The 18,431-nt window shown below is 45.1% G+C and overlaps 1 protein-coding gene across 1 annotated transcript in view; it reads left to right on the top strand.

Moving 5' to 3' along the window:
• Nucleotides 1-18,431, top strand: part of ACVRL1 (activin A receptor like type 1) — an 85,898-nt gene that overhangs the window by 35,895 nt on the left and 31,572 nt on the right. The window contains exons 3-7 of the mRNA XM_066585982.1: nucleotides 3,183-3,419; nucleotides 5,831-6,027; nucleotides 8,122-8,215; nucleotides 12,214-12,360; nucleotides 16,421-16,696. Coding sequence (XP_066442079.1) covers nucleotides 3,183-3,419; nucleotides 5,831-6,027; nucleotides 8,122-8,215; nucleotides 12,214-12,360; nucleotides 16,421-16,696 — 951 coding nt within the window. The remainder of the gene's footprint in view (nucleotides 1-3,182; nucleotides 3,420-5,830; nucleotides 6,028-8,121; nucleotides 8,216-12,213; nucleotides 12,361-16,420; nucleotides 16,697-18,431) is intronic.

Genomic DNA, 18,431 nt, shown 5'->3' with positions numbered 1-18,431 from the left:
ACGTCACAAGCTTGTTCCATCGCGCAAACAAGAGTCGTGAGTTTCTTGGCCTATGTAAAATGGCAATTATATGGACCCAAAAAATCCAGTAATACTATGGCGGCCTAAAAACTAGCCTACCGCAGAAAAAAACAACATGTTGCCCACAAGATGAAGCATCAGACCTCACAGAGAATCTTCAGTATCCCTTTTCCACTCTCACAACTACTTCCGACTCAGATCAGAGTCTACAGCAGAGCCTTGGATTTTAGCCGTCACCGTGGGTTCTTATGATATTGACAGCAGGATTTTGTCTGTAATAGTCCATGTGGTGATAAATACTGTTGGCAAACGGAGGTGCCAAGGGCCATTCAACATCTGAAGCTGACAGGCATATCCCATGTCAAGCAACACTTGGATAAATAGTAGCCAAAGGTCAAAGCCAGGGAGCCAAGAACAGACAGTCCTACGGGTTCCACAAGGAGATACTTCATTCTCCAATGTTTTATATCTGTAAGATACAGTCAGCAATATCTCAAGCCACAACCGACCGATCACTAGTGTTAAATATCATTCAGAGTATCTGACGGACATTTCTGTAAATACAATCATTGTACATAATGCTCAAGAAGAAAAAATAAAGTGCGCATGTCACGTCTGAGCTGGACGCCTAAACACTCTGCCAGATCAGACATAATAATTATACGCTCTTGTAAATAGTCGGAGAACTAAAAGGATCAATAATGAAACTAAACAAGGAAGGAAAAGGGAAATCTCACCCTAAGGTACTAATACGGGAAACTCTGACTCAAGCGAGGCTATGGCTTTGAGGGCAACTCCATGTCTGGGAACCCCAGGGCTGCCTAAACTGTCCTTAGTTGGATAGGGGAATGAATATGAACAGATACCTATAGTGAGGGTCCAAACCCAGATTTCAGGATACGATGAAGCCAACGGAATACTAAAAATATACAAGATTTATATAAAAACACAGAAATGCAAAAAAATAACACTGGTATGAGTGTAAATAAGCAAATTATCTTTCACTTTAAGGCTGAATGCAGACGGCCGGGTTGGATTCCGACTGCGAGAAATCGCAGTGAAATCAGACCCTGTGCCCTGGCGGTGACTCCCGGCTTACCTGTCTGGCGCCTTCTCTCTGCTCTGCGGATATGCCGGCTGGCGTGCCACCGCATATGGGCAGTGCAGAGCCGCCGCTTCAGCGAGGACGCGGGAAAGACTGCTTCCATTGACTGCAATGCAAGCTGTCCCTGTGCCGCTCAGACTAGAATAGGACATGTTACGATTTTCCCCCCACAAGATGATTTCTGCTCGTGGGCATGGAAAAGCATTTGCTTAGCATGTCCTGGGGAGTATATGCTGCGGGAATTGGAGGCAAACGCTTGCTCCGGATACTGCAGTGCAAATACGCCCATGTGCATTGGGCCTAAGGCCACCTGCACATCACCAGGTTGGATTCCGGATGCAGCATTTAGAAACTTGATTTTTCAGCAGCGACCTCTTTTAGTACCCCCAGGGGTGTGCCTGCAATACTGGGGTTCATATTCATGCGAGATTTGTGCCTCCCGTAAAACACAAATCGTGTGCGATTTTCTCGCGGTTATAGTAGTGTGCTGTCTCCATGGTCCTGTGCTGGGAGACCAGCCCAGGGGTCATATGCCCTCTGCCACCTGGTCCAATCCGCCCATTATCCCCCGGAACGTTATCCATTACCATTAGGGCTCCTTCACGCTGGTGATTTTCTCGCGATGCGAGAGTGGGTGAAAATGCATGATTATGAAGCTGATGTCTCTCCTGCAAATCGGAGTCTCCTAGCAGTGCAGTCCCACAGTTTACTCCCGAGTCCCTCTCTCTCTGTGGCTTAGCTTCCTCCTCTCTTGGAGCTATCTCCCGCTATCTGCCTCTCAGCGGTGACCAGACTGCGCAGGCAGCACCGCTCACACGTCCTGGTCTGCTCCTTCACTGCCCGTGACACAGATGCCATCACCTCCTTATATCTTCCAGAGCCATAGTGACTTTTTAGGACCCTTGTCATACCATGTGACCTCCCAGATCAATCAAATTACATTTTATACAGTAGAGTAGTACAACTGAAATTACAAATACTTGCCACTAGATGGCAGGGTGCCTTCACATCGGTGATAAAAGTGTGCGATTTTTGTGCAATGTGAGAGTGATAGAATTATGAAACCAATATTTTTCAATGGTTTCCTTCACATTTGCGATGTTTTCACCCATGCGATGTTGAGAGAAGAAAAAAAAATTGGCATGCCCTAGCTTTCTGCGTTTTGCTTTTTTTTAAAATCCCATATTTCTCTATGGAGCCTCCTTTTTATCGCATCACAAAGCAGGAACGTGCGATTTTTGTGCGATGCGTTTAACTCTCGGGCTAAAAAATCATGGCAAAATCGTGTGAGAAAATCGCAAGTGGCAGCGATGTCTTTGCAAGAAAAAGCAGCACTGAGACTTAAAAATCATGGGATTTTCTCGCAGTGATATCGCGATCGCCAGTGTTAAGGAGCCGTAAGGAAGCAGGGGATTTCTCTTTCTTTATACCCCCTACCCCTCTTACTTGGTTCTCCTGCCAATATTAGCTTATCCTCCCAGCCCCTAAACCCTCTGCTGTCCTCTAGGGGTCCTGCTCACATAAAAAGCTGAGCCAATAAACAATTACTTAAATGGATATATGATTTTACTATATACATTGTTATGATTCAGGATGGTACGTAATATTATATTACTACAGTATACTTGTCAGTGTTCAAAAAATATAAGCTGTGTTTAGCTGTATGAGATATTAGAGGGGGCATCTAGGCAGCGCCCGGTGGGATGCACTGGGGTCGGAGTAGAAGCACTGCTCCGACCCCTGTGTAGCAGCCAGCGCTCATTATTGCAGGCGCAGCTCTAACTGAAATCAATGGGACCTCAGTCTGCAATTACAAGCACAGCTCCCATTGATTTCAGTGGGATCTGTGCTTGTAGTTACAAGCGCCGGCCACTACGTAAGGGTCGGAGCTGCGCTTCTGCTCCGATCCCGGCGGGTGCTGCCTGGATAATCCCTTTAATATCATGCAGATTGAAACGGTTGAATAGATAGAAATGCTTAATAGTCGTGCAGACAATTGTCCGTTTTGGCTGAAGTGATCGATGAGCATCTGAAGTCTCACTACTTTTCTTCATAGATATCATCTATTACAACTGTACCTGTCATGGGACGACATTCTGCTCCGGGGAGACCTGTGTGGGAAGGGCATGCTTCGTGACGGAGCAGATACTAAGTGACTCTCCAGCTATCCATACATCACGAGGCTGCTTTAATACAAACATCAATGAACAATGCAACAGCAGGACGGAAGTTTCAAGAGCTCATTGCTGCTTTTTTGATTTCTGTAACAAAAATGTTACCATCTTCAAACCCGGTACAACACTACTCATAGTGCATAAGACTCTGGCACCATTTTTGCACGCCTTTCTGGGGGCAGAGTAAGGGCGCATTCAGACGACCGTATATCGGCTGAGTTTTCACGCCCGGCCAATATGAGGAGTCCCTCTCTGCAAGGGGAGGAAGCTGGAAGAGCCGGGAGCAGTGCACTGAGGTCCCGCCTCCTCTCCACTCCCTCTCCACTATTTGCAATGGGAGGGGGCGGAACTGGGGTGGGGGGGAGCCACATCCGTAAACTTAGCTCCGCCCCTTCCCGCCCTCCCATTGCAAATAGTGGCGAGGGGCGGAGAGGGGGTGGAGAGGAGGCGGGAGCTCAGTGCACTGCTCCCGGCTCTTCCAGCTCCCTTCCCCTGCAGAGAGGGACGCCGTATATCGGCTGGGCGTGAAAGCACATGCACAGAGGACTACTAAAGTAGTCCTGGATATATACTAAAAGTAGTCCTGGATATTCATAAGCTGCAGGCTAGCTACACCCACCCCGCCCTCCAGCCGTTGATTGACTGCTGTCTGTCTATTACTATGCATAGTGAGAGAGCTGGCAATCAGGGATGTAACTATAGGGGGCCCATAAACCCTCTCCTCTCCATATAGGGAGGGTCCTGTTACAGATTTTGCATTGGGGCGCAGAAGTTTTAAGTTACACCTCTTCTGGCAATCCTTGGCTGGAGGGCGGGGTGGTGTGCAATTTTTTTTGGCACCTGTTTTGTAATGGCGGGGTGCAACTCACACGCCATCACTTAAGTATGGCCTAACCCTGTAATAGACAATAGAAAATTAGCTGGTTCATATGCCATCTTTATTAAGATAGTGCTCATATTACATCTTAAAGAGAAACTTTCTCCAGTTTGTAGAAAAGTAAACCAGTGGCAGCGCTCCAATTATGTCGTATATGTCTATCCCGCACTGGTTATACTACTTGTTGACTACCGGCGCATGCGCCGATGAGCGCCTTGCTTCTACCCATAGGTGGAACAGTTTATCTGTGCATGCATCGGTAACCGACCTCATGGTGCAGACGCAGCGGTGTATGGATGGCGCCTACTATGTGAAAAGCATGCTCGTAGCAGAAATAGTCTGACCCGCCCACCGGACTGCTCTGCCTCATTTACATTTGACGTGGGACAAGTGCTATTAGTCAGGTCTGCTTGTATCCACAGTGTGGGAAATACTTATACTTCAGAATTGTAGCTATGGTTTACTTTGCTAAAAACTGGTGACAGGATCCCTTTAAAGGACCATAAACTTCCTTATGGCGCTGTATGACGGCTCAGTCTCCAGCCCCTCTCTCCCTTCTCCTAAATGATTTCCTAAGCTGATCTATGATCAGGGTACCTTTATACTTGCGATCGCGATATCGCTGCATTTTTTTATTGCGAATGTCAATAGGACTCTCTAATGTTAAAAACGCATCGCACAAAAATTGCAAAGCACAAACTTGCGATTTTTGCGCAATGCGTTTTTAACATTAGAAAGTCCTATTAACATTCACGTTAAAAGAAATGCAGCGATATCGAGATCGCAAGTCTGAAGTCGCCCTTAGAAAGTTTCAAATGAACATTAAAATAAAATCAGTGCAAAGGTCTATATAGCCTTTAAAGGGGTTGTCCAGGTGTATACTATTGATGGCCTATCCTTAAGATAGGTCATCAATAGTAGATCAGTGTAGGTCTTTCACCAAGGATCCCCACCAATCAAATGTTCTCTGGGTCGATGCGGTCCTGCAGTCAACTGATTTTTCCAGGAAGCAGACAGCTCTGTTCCCATTGTAGTGTCCAGGCTTGGTATTGCAGGACAGATTCTTATTGAAATGAATGGGGAACTTTGCCTGTAATACCAAGTCTGGCCACTGTAGTGAGAACGGAGCTGTCTGCTTCCTGCAAAAATCAGATTAGTGCGCACACTAATTAGAGCACACTGATTGGTGAAGGTCCTTGCTGATAGATCCCTACAATCTACTATTGATGACTTATCCTGAGGATAGGCCATCAGTAGTTTACAACTGCCAACCCCTTTAAGTATCCACTGCGTTATGATTGAAAAGTCAACATAAAAAAAGCAGCTACAGTGGGTGTATACATAACTGTTGGACCCGTTGCCTGAGGAATACTGCCACATTAGACGAAACCACTATTAAAAATCACTCATAGTAGGTGGTGGGCCGTAAAAAAAATTGTATTGAGGGCCTAGTGAGCTTCAAGTCATGTCTCTGGAAGCAATGATGTACTAGGAAATCACCAAGTAGGGAGATTACCTGCGTCTCACAAGCTGACATTTATTAGAGGACTACTGAGTTGCTTTAGACCTCTTGTATTATGTAAATCCATTTTTTTCTTCCTTGTACGTGATCTGAAGACACATAAGTAACAATATGTTTCTTTTCTACTAAAGTCGAGGAACCCCAAGTGACCAGCCTCGTCCTCGTGACCGTCCTCCCCATAGTTCTCTTTGTGATCTTTCTGATGCTTTTCGCATTCTTATTCTGGAAACTGAAGGAAAGCAGCCGGAAGAAGTCCTTGCCAAGACTCATTGACTTTGGTCATGTAGACATTGTTAATGCATCAATAGTTGGTGACAGCACTTTAGGGGTGAGTCATTTGAAGGATGGAATTTTAATCATTCTTAGAGCACTGTATCCAGTTCTTTTTACTGAGTGGCTACTAATTAATATGCAAATATCCACAATTATCTGTTTTCCCTTAAGGTCTTTTTACGTGGGCAGATAAATTGCCTCTAATGAATGGCGATTGACAATATACGTACGCTCATTGACAAAAAAAAATGCATCAAGGAGTTGTTGGAATCGAATGAAACTTTGTATTTGTAAATGTAATGGTGATATAAGTAAGTGATTACAATATCAGAGCGAAAGGATATGTTTTATTGGGAAAAACTGTACAATTTAAAGGAGCCTCTTGTACCCTGTTGGGCCGCCTCCAGCCTGAGATACGGTTGGGCATGGAGGCATACAGGCTCTGTATGTTACCCTGTGACACATTTTCCCACAGATCTTGCAACTGGGTGTCTAGATTCTGCACAATCGTAGACTGCCGGAGCTGGAGTCCGAGCAGGTTCCATAGGTGCTCAATGGCAATAAATGTGCCAACTGGGCAGGACAAGGCAATGTAGCAACCTTGTGAAGGCATTCCTGCTGTGTGCGGGCAATCATTATCCTGATGGAAAATGCCTCTAACCCTGCCATGAGAAGCAACACATGTGGCCACAGGATTTCCAACAAACGTCACTAAGCTATTATTGTCCCTTGATGATTACTAGGGTTGACTGACCATCGTATGTGATGGCTCCTTAGATCGTCACACCAGCAGTTGGGGTACTGTGTTGCTCCACAGCAGAAGAAGAATTAAAGCGCTCACCATGAGGCCTCCATACTCAAACATGACCATCGTCAGCTCCCAAACGGAACCTGGAACCTGGAATCGTCACTAAAGATGATACGGTTCCTGTCCGTAGCTGTCCAGGCTTCACGTTCATGACACCACTGCAAACAAATGCAACTGTGTTGAGGCAGGATAGGTATTGGGAGCCATGACACCATATTTCCTTTTGCTAAGCACCCGGAAATGGTCCGGGCAGAGACAGGGTTCTGCAGTGAAGGTGCCACTTGTGTCTGGATGGTGGACAACAAAACTATTAGATCTACTCGTGCTTGTCGGCAGATCAAACAATCCTTACTATTGGTGGTCTATCTGGACCGTCAGGAGCCTGTTCACCATACATGTGTGCCCTCACGTAACCACTGATCCAACCCCCTCCTAAAAGCCTGGTCAGAGTGGCCTAGATGATGAGCAATTCATCGAAACGACCATCCTGCTTCTCTCATCCCAATGACATGCCCCTCTCAAAGTCTGTTAACTGGGCAAAATGTCTTTGAGCGTGTCATATAGGCATGTCTAGCAGTCAACGATGTCTCAACAAGGGCTACACTACACAAAAGTAGCCCCTGAGAGCCTTGTTATAGGGTCATGGGGGGAAGCTCTTATACGGCCTCTGGTGCAAAACCCCAGAGTCTTATCAGACCACAACTGTAAACCTTCTCATATCTGCCTGTGACATAACTGCATGCCGAGTTTTCCCGCAACCCAACATTTCTATCTGGGTGCATTATTTTTTGTCAATGAGTGTAACACGTTGGTTGTCACGTGTTTACTGGCACTTCCAGTATATATTCAATAATCTGGGGCTTCTGTACGAACGTTCATACCCGCCAGTTACATTATCATCAGCAGCACATGCTCTCTTGTAAATGATCATTTTTAACTTCTCATATGGGCAAATTATAATTTATCGTCCGATCGCTGGACAATAACTGGATGATGATCAGTATGAATGTTCAGACTTTTTATCAGATCTCAGTCCTCCATATTACACAAGATACATTTATTCTGAAAGTAAAGAAACCTCACAAAAATACAATTATAACGGCACCATAGATAATGGATTTAAGAAATGTCATTGCAAATATTTTTTAATAATGAAAACTCGTCGCACTGAGGATAGGTAATAAGAGGCGATAGCATTTAGGTCATTTAAGAGACCCTCTAGTCAGACTGGATCTCTACTTTCAGTATAATAGTATTAGGGAAGTCTTATCTTAATGGTCTTCTTGATGCCTATGATCCTCACTGTGCAAAGTATAACTAGATGTGCCTTCATTTTGGCAGGATCTGTTAGACTGTACTACTGGTAGTGGCTCGGGGCTTCCATTCCTGGTGCAAAGAACGGTGGCTCGCCAAGTTACACTGGTCGAATGTGTGGGTAAGTCACAGGGGCATTTACAATAATCAGATGCTACAAGAATACAGTAACAATTGAGAAGACTGATCATACAAGGGAGAACAATAGAGGCTGCGTTCACATCTGTGTTGGCCTCTCTGGTCGGAGGTTCCATCACAGGTCCAGCACAAAAAACGGAAGAAATAGCGCTGCATGCTGTGGTTTTTCTTCCAGTAAAATGTAGGCAGCTGAGCGGAAACAGAACGGACCCGTTATAGCCAGTGGGGTCCGTTTGGTGCTGTTTGGGTCCATCATAAAATGGATCCATTCGGTCAGGGGATTACCCTTTCCTTCTCCTTGAATGGAGCAGGAAAATGGACCCCCGTCGCAGATGTGAAGGCAGCCTTACGATGGCTTGCACCCATTTTGCCATTCACCTGGCTGCACAATGCCGTTTTTATTTTTTAGATACAAATGTGTTGAATACTTCTTTGGATTCCTCCTCAAAATGTGGGGGGAAAAATGCAACTTTAGGATATGTTTTCAGGACTGAAAAAAATTACCTGCGTGAATATACCCTAAACATCATCCTAGAAGGATCTCCTTATTTACAGTATGTTCACCTATAAGCAACCAATATACGATACACAGTTTTATCTGACAGCGGTCTATATAAACTGCTCTGGTTTAGAAACTGCTCTAAGGAACCTTTCACACGGGATGGATTTTTTCACGCTCCCGAAAACCACTCAGGTTAATAAATGCATTGGACTCCAATGCTTTACATGGTCTAAAGCCTCCTTCACCCAAGCGTTGTGATTTTTGGCTACTTGCATCACGGCTAAATCTCGCATTTCCTTGCCCATTTACATGGCCAGGTGCGGCATCTATGCACCGCAGCCCTGAGTTCCGTCGGCTGGGGAGAAATCCTTCAACTGGCTCAATAGGGTCAGCTGACATAGTGTGGCAGAGCTAGCCGCTGCTAAAGCGCCCATCTCCTCGCTTTGCCGGCAGTTCCCATAGGCTTCTATGGGAGCTATCAGGTTATCGCGGCCAAAAGATATGGCGAGACCTATCTTTTCCGGCCACATGTAAAAGTGGCCACTGGAATCGGCAGTGTAAGTGCTATCTTTTCCGGCCGGCCAATATTACGCAGCTATACATCGCTCATCTGAACGAATGTATTGAAGCGCAATTCTTCAGATGTTCGCGTTTTTCGTCCGATGTTTTATCACGATAAAACGCTTGCATGAATAAGGCCTAAGGCCTCATGTCCACGGGGTTAAAATCTGTAGCGTTTTTCCCGCACGCGGATCCGCGCACCATAGAGATGCATTGGACACCCGCAGGTAGTTAAATACCTGTGGATGTCATTTTTCCCATCAGGCGCGGATCCGCGTGCGGAAAAAAAAGGACATCCTCCATTTTAGTGCGGGTCTCCTGCGGGGACGGCTCCCGCAGGCTTCTATTGAAGTCTATGGAAGCCGTCCGGATCCGCAGGAGACCCGTACCAGAATTAAACTCACCTGCTCCGGACGATGCGGTTCTTCCCTTCTTCGTGGCCGGATGTTCTTTCTTCGGCCCAGCGGATGTGCCCGGCGCATGTGCGCAGCACGCCACCGGCGTGCCGAGCACATCCACTGGGCCTAAGAAAGAAGATCCGGCCGCGAAGGAAGGAAGATCCGCATCGTCCGGAGAGGTGAGTTTATTCTTCTTTTTAGGCCTCATGTCCATGGGGCAGGAGGGACCCGCTACGGATTCAGCATGAAGAATCTGCGGCGGGCCTGATTTTCCCCGTGGACATGAGGCCTAAGGGCTTAAACAGTCGAGTCTGTTTTTCTCTTCTTATACAACAGTCATAATCACGGCCGTATAATGGGACAAAACAAAACCACTGATCTCAATAGGAATTCAACTGTTTCATTTTCATTGTGGGATTTTTCAGCTGTCAATATCAAAGCCAAGAAAAGATAGGACCTGCCCTGTGTCCTCCGCCCGCAGTGAATACATCGGGCAGCCGCTATCTTCCCGCCTATTTTTTGAAACTCTTGCCCTCTGCCACAGAGTTTGAACTGCCATCGAGGGAATGAAAATCTCCCTCGTTCAGATGCGACTACGTTCAGTGCTACCGAGCGTATTTGCGTATACGGCAATGTGTTTTCAGCCTAAAAGGACCTTTAATAAATGCAGAAGGGAGCGGTCAATGAGCTGACCGTGCTAATGCTTACTAGCGCTAATTTCACTTGACAGACTTCCTTTAATCTGAATGGGGATTTCAGAAATCCATGTACTTGCTGCAGAAACAACCCCCCACACATGTATAGAATGACTTTTCGGTGATGGAGCCTTCAGACAGGAGTCTGCTGTGTGGGTTTCCCCTGTATGGTCACATTACAAAAAGTGACTGCAGCCGGAAGCTTTCCTATATCTGATGTAGGGGACGCTTTTCTGCAAGGGAAATTTTCCACAATGAACATACTTCTGGTCGACAAGGCAATGACTATAATCCAATTATATAGGTGCTATGAGGGGTGTAAGAGCCCACCTCTGTCTAGTAGCCTCTACTCTGGTCTAAAATAGATGACCCTCTTGACTAAGCTCACTTTTTATCCAATATATGTCTTTTGGTTAATGGATGTCCAGAGGCGTAACTTGAAGCTCCTGGGCTCCGATGCAAAACCTGTAACAGGGCCCCCAACTATAATGCTTTACTCATAGTACTGGGCTCCCTGTATGGAGAAGAGAGGCCTTATGGGCCCCCTAAGGCTCCTGGGCCCGGGTGCAACCGCATGCGCAAGGCATGTGCATTTGTGAATGAAAAAAAAACGTCAATGCTCCCAGCCATTAAAATGGCTAATTAGTCTAATGCATTCAAAACATTTGGTACACGAATGCACAAAAAAATAGAGCGTGCTGCGTTTTTTTTTTGCGCGCGACCAAAATCTGCTGGAAAAATACTATCAATGTGTTCTATTCACTGTGTATTGCATGCACAAATACACCTGTGTGAAGCTGGCCTTATAGTACAAGTAATATTGCTGAATGATTATGGTGACTGCATTATCCACAATGGTATAAATGCTGAGGAAGTGAATTGAAGAAAACCAAGACATAGAATTCCTTTGGTGAATTCACAAAAAAGATTGACATTTTAAACAGCGAGTTCAGCAGCCATATATTGGTTTGTATACATGTAAAGGCACACTTCAGTCCATGTTCATATGCAAAAATCTCCATTGAGAAAATGACCTTAAATATATTGGCAAAACCACGTTATATGCAGATTTTGCAGCTGAATTCCAGATTTAGCTGAGGAATTTCAGTTGTTGAAATTCATGCCAAATCCAAGACTAGTTAGGAGTGAACTTTTGAGAAGTTTGATTCGGCCGGTTCACTGAACCGTTGCAAAAAGTTTGGATCAGTATGAATTAGTTCAAATTGAATCGGAAGTTTACCAAAATCCCTAAAACTGGTGTCTAACGCTGTCTGAGATCCATAAAAGCCCTGTATAATGCTCTGAGAGTCGTATACATGGGTTTTATAGCTCTTGGACAGTGTTGTACGTCAGTATTCAGGACTAGTGTTGAGTGAACTGAACCCTATTCTGGTGAGAACTTTGCTAAAGGCTCGGTCTGGCTTTGTGCCGAACCAAACTTTCAGCAAAGTTCGACCTCAATCAGGGCTCTACTGGTTCAGTTCACTCAGCACTTTCCAAAACTGATTGGGGCATGCTGTGGATTTGAAAGTTTGCGAAGAAATCATACTCTGAAATCTGCTTTTTTGTTTGTAGCATGTGAATGGAGTTTTGTATTTTACTGCGGATTTGACCACAAATCTCACCATTTCCAATGCAATTAGATTAATCTGTGGCAAATCCAAAATCCACAACAAATCCACATTGCAGATCTTAAAATGCCCTCAAATTTGTGCAAATATTTCAATGGGGTTTTGTAAAACGAAAGATGCTTTGTTGCTGATTGTAGGTGTTAAATCTGCAGAGTATGAATACAACCTGATTGCTTTTGTTTTGCAATATTTAGGTAAAGGGCGATATGGAGAAGTATGGAGAGGCTTGTGGCAAGGAGAAAACGTGGCTGTTAAGATTTTTTCTTCTCGCGATGAACAGTCGTGGTTTAGAGAGACAGAAATTTACAACACAGTTTTGCTACGTCATGAAAATATTTTGGGTAAGGTATAGTATACTTTGTATTTACACGATTAATTAAAGGGGTTTTCCAAGGAGAATACTATTGATGAGCTATCCTCAGGATAGGTCATCAATAGTTGATCGTCTGGGGTCCACGCTCGGAACCCCCGACCGATCAGTTGATTGTGCAACCGCTGACAGAGCCGCAATTACACAGGAGTTGGAGTGTAAGCAGTGGAAGTCTGTGCTCCAACCTCTGTGAAGTGGCCGACGCTTATAACTGCAGGCACGGCTCATGTTAATTTCAATGAGAACCGCGCTTGCAGTTATAAGTGCGGCCACAATCGGATGATCAGTTGGGGTTCCGAGCGACGGACCCCAGCCGATCAACTATTGATGACCTCTCCTCAGGATAGGTCATCAATAGTATTTTCCCCTGAAAATCCCTTTAAAGAGAATCAAATTACATAAGCACCACCACAGCCTTACACTGTTGAGGATTCATTTTCTAAGCATTTTCCTAATTGCATAGAACAATCACTGCATCAAGAGCAGTTGGCACGTAACATCTTGTGATCAGTAATGAGGTACCACATGATGGCCGCGTCACGATCAGCTCTCAGATAATGTGATGACTTCTCCTCAGCGCAGTAGAAGGCAATATTTGACAGTCATGGATAAACAGGGTGACTTGAGTGACTTTGACCTGGGGCAGACTGTTCCTGGAGGTGTGGTGCCAGTATTACTGAAATAGCTGTGATTGTTAGCGGTTCCCAAACCACGGTATTAAGAGTGTACCAAGACTGATTGAACCATGGACAGACATCCAACACAAGATCACACAGACCATATGTGGTTGATCCTAGAGGCGATCTTCAGGTAGCACATCTGATATCTCATCAACTGCGCGCCACAGTACCACAATTAAGCCAGCAGTACAGCAGCGGGAAAGTTAGACAAATTTCTACAATGACCATGTGGTGTACCTTGTCTTGACTGGCGTTCAAAAGCCAAAGACCAACAAGTGTGCCCTTGATAACCCTGTCTCATTGCCAACAACGACTCGCATGTGCCCAGGAAAGATGTCAATAGACCTTGGACACGTGGCAGAAGGTCATCTGAAGTGAAGAGATGGGTCCCCATCTGGTGTAAATAGCATGATGTTGTTTCACATGGATGCACTGTTGGGGTTCAGCAGGCCAGTGGTGGCAATGTCATGGTCCGGGGAGTGTTTTCCTGGCATGGCCTAGGACCATTCGTCACCATACCACAATCCTTAAATGGTGAATAATAAAGGGACCTGTTAGCTGACAATCTGCACCCTTATCTTCAGGAAATCGTCCCCAAGCACAGTGCCATCTTTCAGCAGGGCAATGCTTCATGTTGTTGAGCTTGGATCACTAGAGAGTGGTTGGAGGAGCACAATAATGAATTCTCCACACTGACTTAGACCCCAAACTCATTGGACTGTAAGCCCAGTGAATATATTTTGGATATGCTGGAAAGGGCTGTGAGATCTGCTCCTACTTAACTGAAAAATATGCACCGACACAGCTGCTGCAGTGGGCAAGGTTGAGGATGGAGGATGGCTAGTGATGACATGGAATATCAACCAAGTGAGGATGGATGTGTTTAGGGACAGGCCAGCATGACTCTTCAATTGACCTGCACCACCTCCAAGACTCTTTATTGGTCATTTACATGTGGTCCGTACTGTGTTCAAACTGTGTATTTTTAAAAATAATGCAGCAACTAATAATAGATATAGAGACGTGTAGAAAATGTATCCCTAACAGTACAAGATTGTGGTGGCACTTGGGGGTCGAAATTTGTCCTGGTAGGTTTCCTTTATCTACAATTACCTTGTTACTTCAATATATTCCAATCCATTTTATAAACCTGGAACATTTTCCATAATCTATTTTGGTCGTCTTCTCATTAATTATGCACACACAGTGATTATGGATTGCTGAAATTACTTTGAGGGCTGCCATTCACTAGTACTGACAAAACCACACTGTTAGATGTAGACTGTAGTCTAGACTCACCAAATGCCCATGCATTGCACCTCAGAGAGTCTGAACATTTCCAACATACTGTACCCTTGAGACACGGATTTCTGCATGAAGCTGGACTTAGAACATAATGTATTATGCATAGTAGACCGAACACCCTAGAGCCTAATTGCCCCCACAAAAGCTATCTCTTGCCAATAAAACCCCAGCCCTTTGCAGTCCATCCCATAGTTCTACCATGCCACAGTCCAACGTAGACCAGGACTGCTTCATAAGTGCTTCTGGTATCATGGTTGGAGCATTTCAGTCCTGTTCTCTCCCAGGCTTTAATTTGAATTAGGCCTGGGCTACATGGTAACATGCAGCACAACACGTACATCACATAGTCACACAATGAGGTTGAATGCAAGGGATGTCAATGGTTTTGCATTACAACCTACAACCTAATACGACTGCAACACCGCAGTTGAAAAAACAAAACTTGGTTGCATTTTGGTCGCAAGTGGCTTTCTCACCACTGACATCAATGGACATCACTTGCGCCTGCGACTTTCCTTCAGTTTGGTGGTGATTTGGCTGTTTTTTAACCCTTTCCAATCTAGTGTCTGACGTCTAAAGACATTCTGATTGAAAGCTGTACAGCTCCGATGTCGGAAGACATCCGGCAGGGTATTCTTACTGCATATTACTGGCCACTCTGTTGTCGGGGGCCTCTCCAGCATGTCCCATACCGCAGTACTGGCTCTAGACAGCAGATGGCGGCATTGTATAATGGCAGAAAGAGAAAGCCCCCTAGGAAACCCTAAATCCAAAATTGTATTGCAAAGGGTTAACAGTCAAATTGCAGCTCTGAAGCAGTCCTGTGGTAGCAAGCTGCGCAAAATGTCATCATGTAGCCATAGCCTGAGTATCTGGAACAATCTTATGCTGACTGCAAGTCTGTTTGTGTGCTTTACCATAAGCAGAATATTTCCGCAATGCGCACTGCAAGATGCTGAAAATTTTGCCCCAAAGTCTGTATTGCTCCATATGGATTTTGATGCAGAACTGAAATTGGCTTAGCTCTGCCCGCAATTTCACACCAAAAGCCACATGTAAATATGCGGTTTGTGAAGTGGAATTCTGCAGCGTCAGATTAAGCTGCATCTTGTGATGTGTATAGTGGAAATATTGCGCTTGTGTGAAAGCACCCTTTAATAGACTAGATTTAGATAAAAACAGGAGGATATAGTTTGGAGCAGAACAGAAAATCACACTGTAAGGGCCGCTCACACAAGAATAATTAGTGTCCTTATTAGGTCTGCACTTCTTACTGAGTGAAGACAGACAGCCCACGGACACATTAAATTCAAGTGGTATATTCAGCTGTGTGCTTTTTTATGCGGACCCATGTTGCAGGCAAAAAATAGAACAAAATCACAGCACGTCCTATTTTGGTGCATATTAACGAACCCAAATCACCCATTAACCCTTTCCAATGCAATTTTGGATTCAGGGTTTCCTTAAAGGCTTTCTCTTTTTGCTGTTATACAACGGTGCCATCTGCTGGCTAAAGCCAGTGTGTGCGCCCCAGAGAGGCTCCGACAGCGGAGTGGCTAGCAATAGACGGTAAGAATACCCTGTCGGATGTCTTTTGACATTGAAGCTCTACAAGTTTCAATCAGAATGTAGGGAGACATCAAACAGTGGATTGGAAAGGGTTAAAGCCTATAGGTGCATTAAATTATAAGCAGCGAATATGCATTAGTATCTGTTCTGTTTACCCTGTTTTCTGTGGGTTGTGACAAAACTGACATTACTGGGGTTACTTTGGGAATAATGCAGAGGCTTAAACCAGCTTTGGATATGCAACTGCTTCCTGGTCAAAATTCGCAGCATTTTGATGCATTTTTTTTAGTTGGAAATGCGTCAGAATCTCCCTTGGAACTTTCTGAAGCGGACATTTCGCAGCGTTTCCTCGCCATGTGAATGTAGCCTTAAGCCATCTAATATGTGAGGGGCGACTATCTAGCTGTTCAAAAACAGTCCTTATGCAATTTTCTACAGCTGGGTAACGTGTTTAGCATCTTCTTCTACCTTTTCTAGGCTTTATCGCGTCTGACATGACTTCTCGGAACTCCAGCACTCAGCTGTGGCTCATTACCCATTATCATGACAATGGATCGTTGTACGACTATCTCCAGAGGACAACTGTGGATCCGGAAGCTTGCTTACAGCTGGCGGTATCTATTATCTGCGGGTTGGTGCACCTTCATGTGGAGATATTTGGCACCCAAGGAAAACCTGCTATTGCACATCGAGACCTGAAGAGCAGAAACATCCTTGTGAAGTCCAATAAGCAATGCTGCATTGCAGACCTAGGTATGTGCTAGTTAGTAGTAGGAGTCCATAGTCTCATGGGACTACTCATCTCTCACCATCTGGGTGATCTGGAGGCAGTTTAGTCACTTTTGTTTGGCTATCCAAATAATTTTTCTACATTGTTATTTTTTAATACACTAAAATAGCAAAAAGTATCTACAGTAGTAGCAGAGAGGGGTGGTGATAGAAAAGAGGACGAGCCGCATCACAATATTGAACAATGGAGTAGGAGATCTGTGGCTGTACAGGCCTGGTAGTGGCAGGTGGCTGCAGTTATGGTGGACTGGTGCTGGTAGAGAGTCAATAGCAGGGGTGGTGGTAGTAGTAGCAATTCGAAAGCAGCAATGGCGGATCTAATTAGTGGCATCAGCCACAACAGTTTTAATATCTTCAACGTTCCATGCCTGATTAATTTTCACAAACTTGAGTTTTTCCAAGTTTTTGGTGGAAATTCCTGTTCGCTTCGGGTTTAGGACACCACCTGCCATGCTGGATGCCCTCTCTGATGCTACACTGGATGGTGGACAAGATAGTATACCCATAGCATACAGGGCCAGTTCTTGCCAATGTTCCAATCTGCTGACGCAGAGGTCCTGGAGGTCTGGGCTCAGGGTATCTGCCGGAGAAAGGCACAGTCCAGGTATAACTGAATCCGGTTGTTGAGGTGGTGGTGATGCAATGGCTGCTGAAGCTATGGTGCATAGCCTTTTATAGTGGCTCTTCTCTTACCGCTATACTGCCTCCTGATTGGCCAGATGAGCTGTTTGGAAGGCATTATGGGCATTATGTGATCCTTCCTCCTTCATGTGGCAAATGCCATTTTAGTGAGTTTGGCTGAGATGAACTTTTAACAAAGTTCAACCCAAAACAAAGTTTGACTTTTTTGGTTCGCCCAATGCTACTACAGCAAGCAGTATTGCCACTTACTCTATTAAGCACATGGAGCCCACTGAGTAAGGGCACATTTTGGCGTAACGATTATCATAGAAAAAATCGTTCAAATGAGTAAAAGTGAATGGTAATTATTGGGTCTAAATGCGAGCCAACAAAGAATGAGAATTGTTAGCTTTTCGTTCGTTGTTCATTTTATCGTTAGCTCATTCGCTTATCGTTCGGTTTGAACAGTAATTGTTCAGTCCCTGTATTCGCTTATACAGGGACTGAACGATTCTTGTGAAGACAGGCAAATGCATCGTTGGCACCTTCAAACAAGCTGAATGAATGCGAACGAGTTAGCAGTGATGTTACTTGCTTGTGCGCTCATTCAAATGAGAATCGGCTTATCTTAAAGGACCCTAAAGGGAGCTAGTATCGTTAGTTCTCAGCGGGGAGGCTGCAGGAGATTTCTCTCCTCTCACTCCTCCGCCCCTCTCCATTGACATAGCGGCTGCTATTTACACTGAGCGATCAGCAGTTAGCTCATCGTCCATCATTTATGTTACATAAACGATGGACGATGAGCTGATCGCTCATCGTTCAGTGTAGATAACGGCCGTTCAGTACTGAACAGCCACTGTGTTATGTCAATTGAGCGGGGAGGGGGAGCGAGAAGAGAAATCTCCTGCCGCCACCCAGCCCTCTGCTGGCCGGTCTGTGAGCGAGCCAGCAATACTAGCTCCCGTGCACGGGAGCGAGGACACACAGGGACGAGTGTCGGGCATCGTTGGCCTGACATTCGTCCCATGTAAACCCAATTTAACAGGTATTGAACAATCAGAAAGACAAAGACAGTAAT

This window comes from Eleutherodactylus coqui, chromosome 1 (assembly GCF_035609145.1).
Source record: "Eleutherodactylus coqui strain aEleCoq1 chromosome 1, aEleCoq1.hap1, whole genome shotgun sequence".
Taxonomy (NCBI): domain Eukaryota; kingdom Metazoa; phylum Chordata; class Amphibia; order Anura; family Eleutherodactylidae; genus Eleutherodactylus; species Eleutherodactylus coqui.
This window is presented reverse-complemented; position numbering and strand designations above follow the sequence as displayed.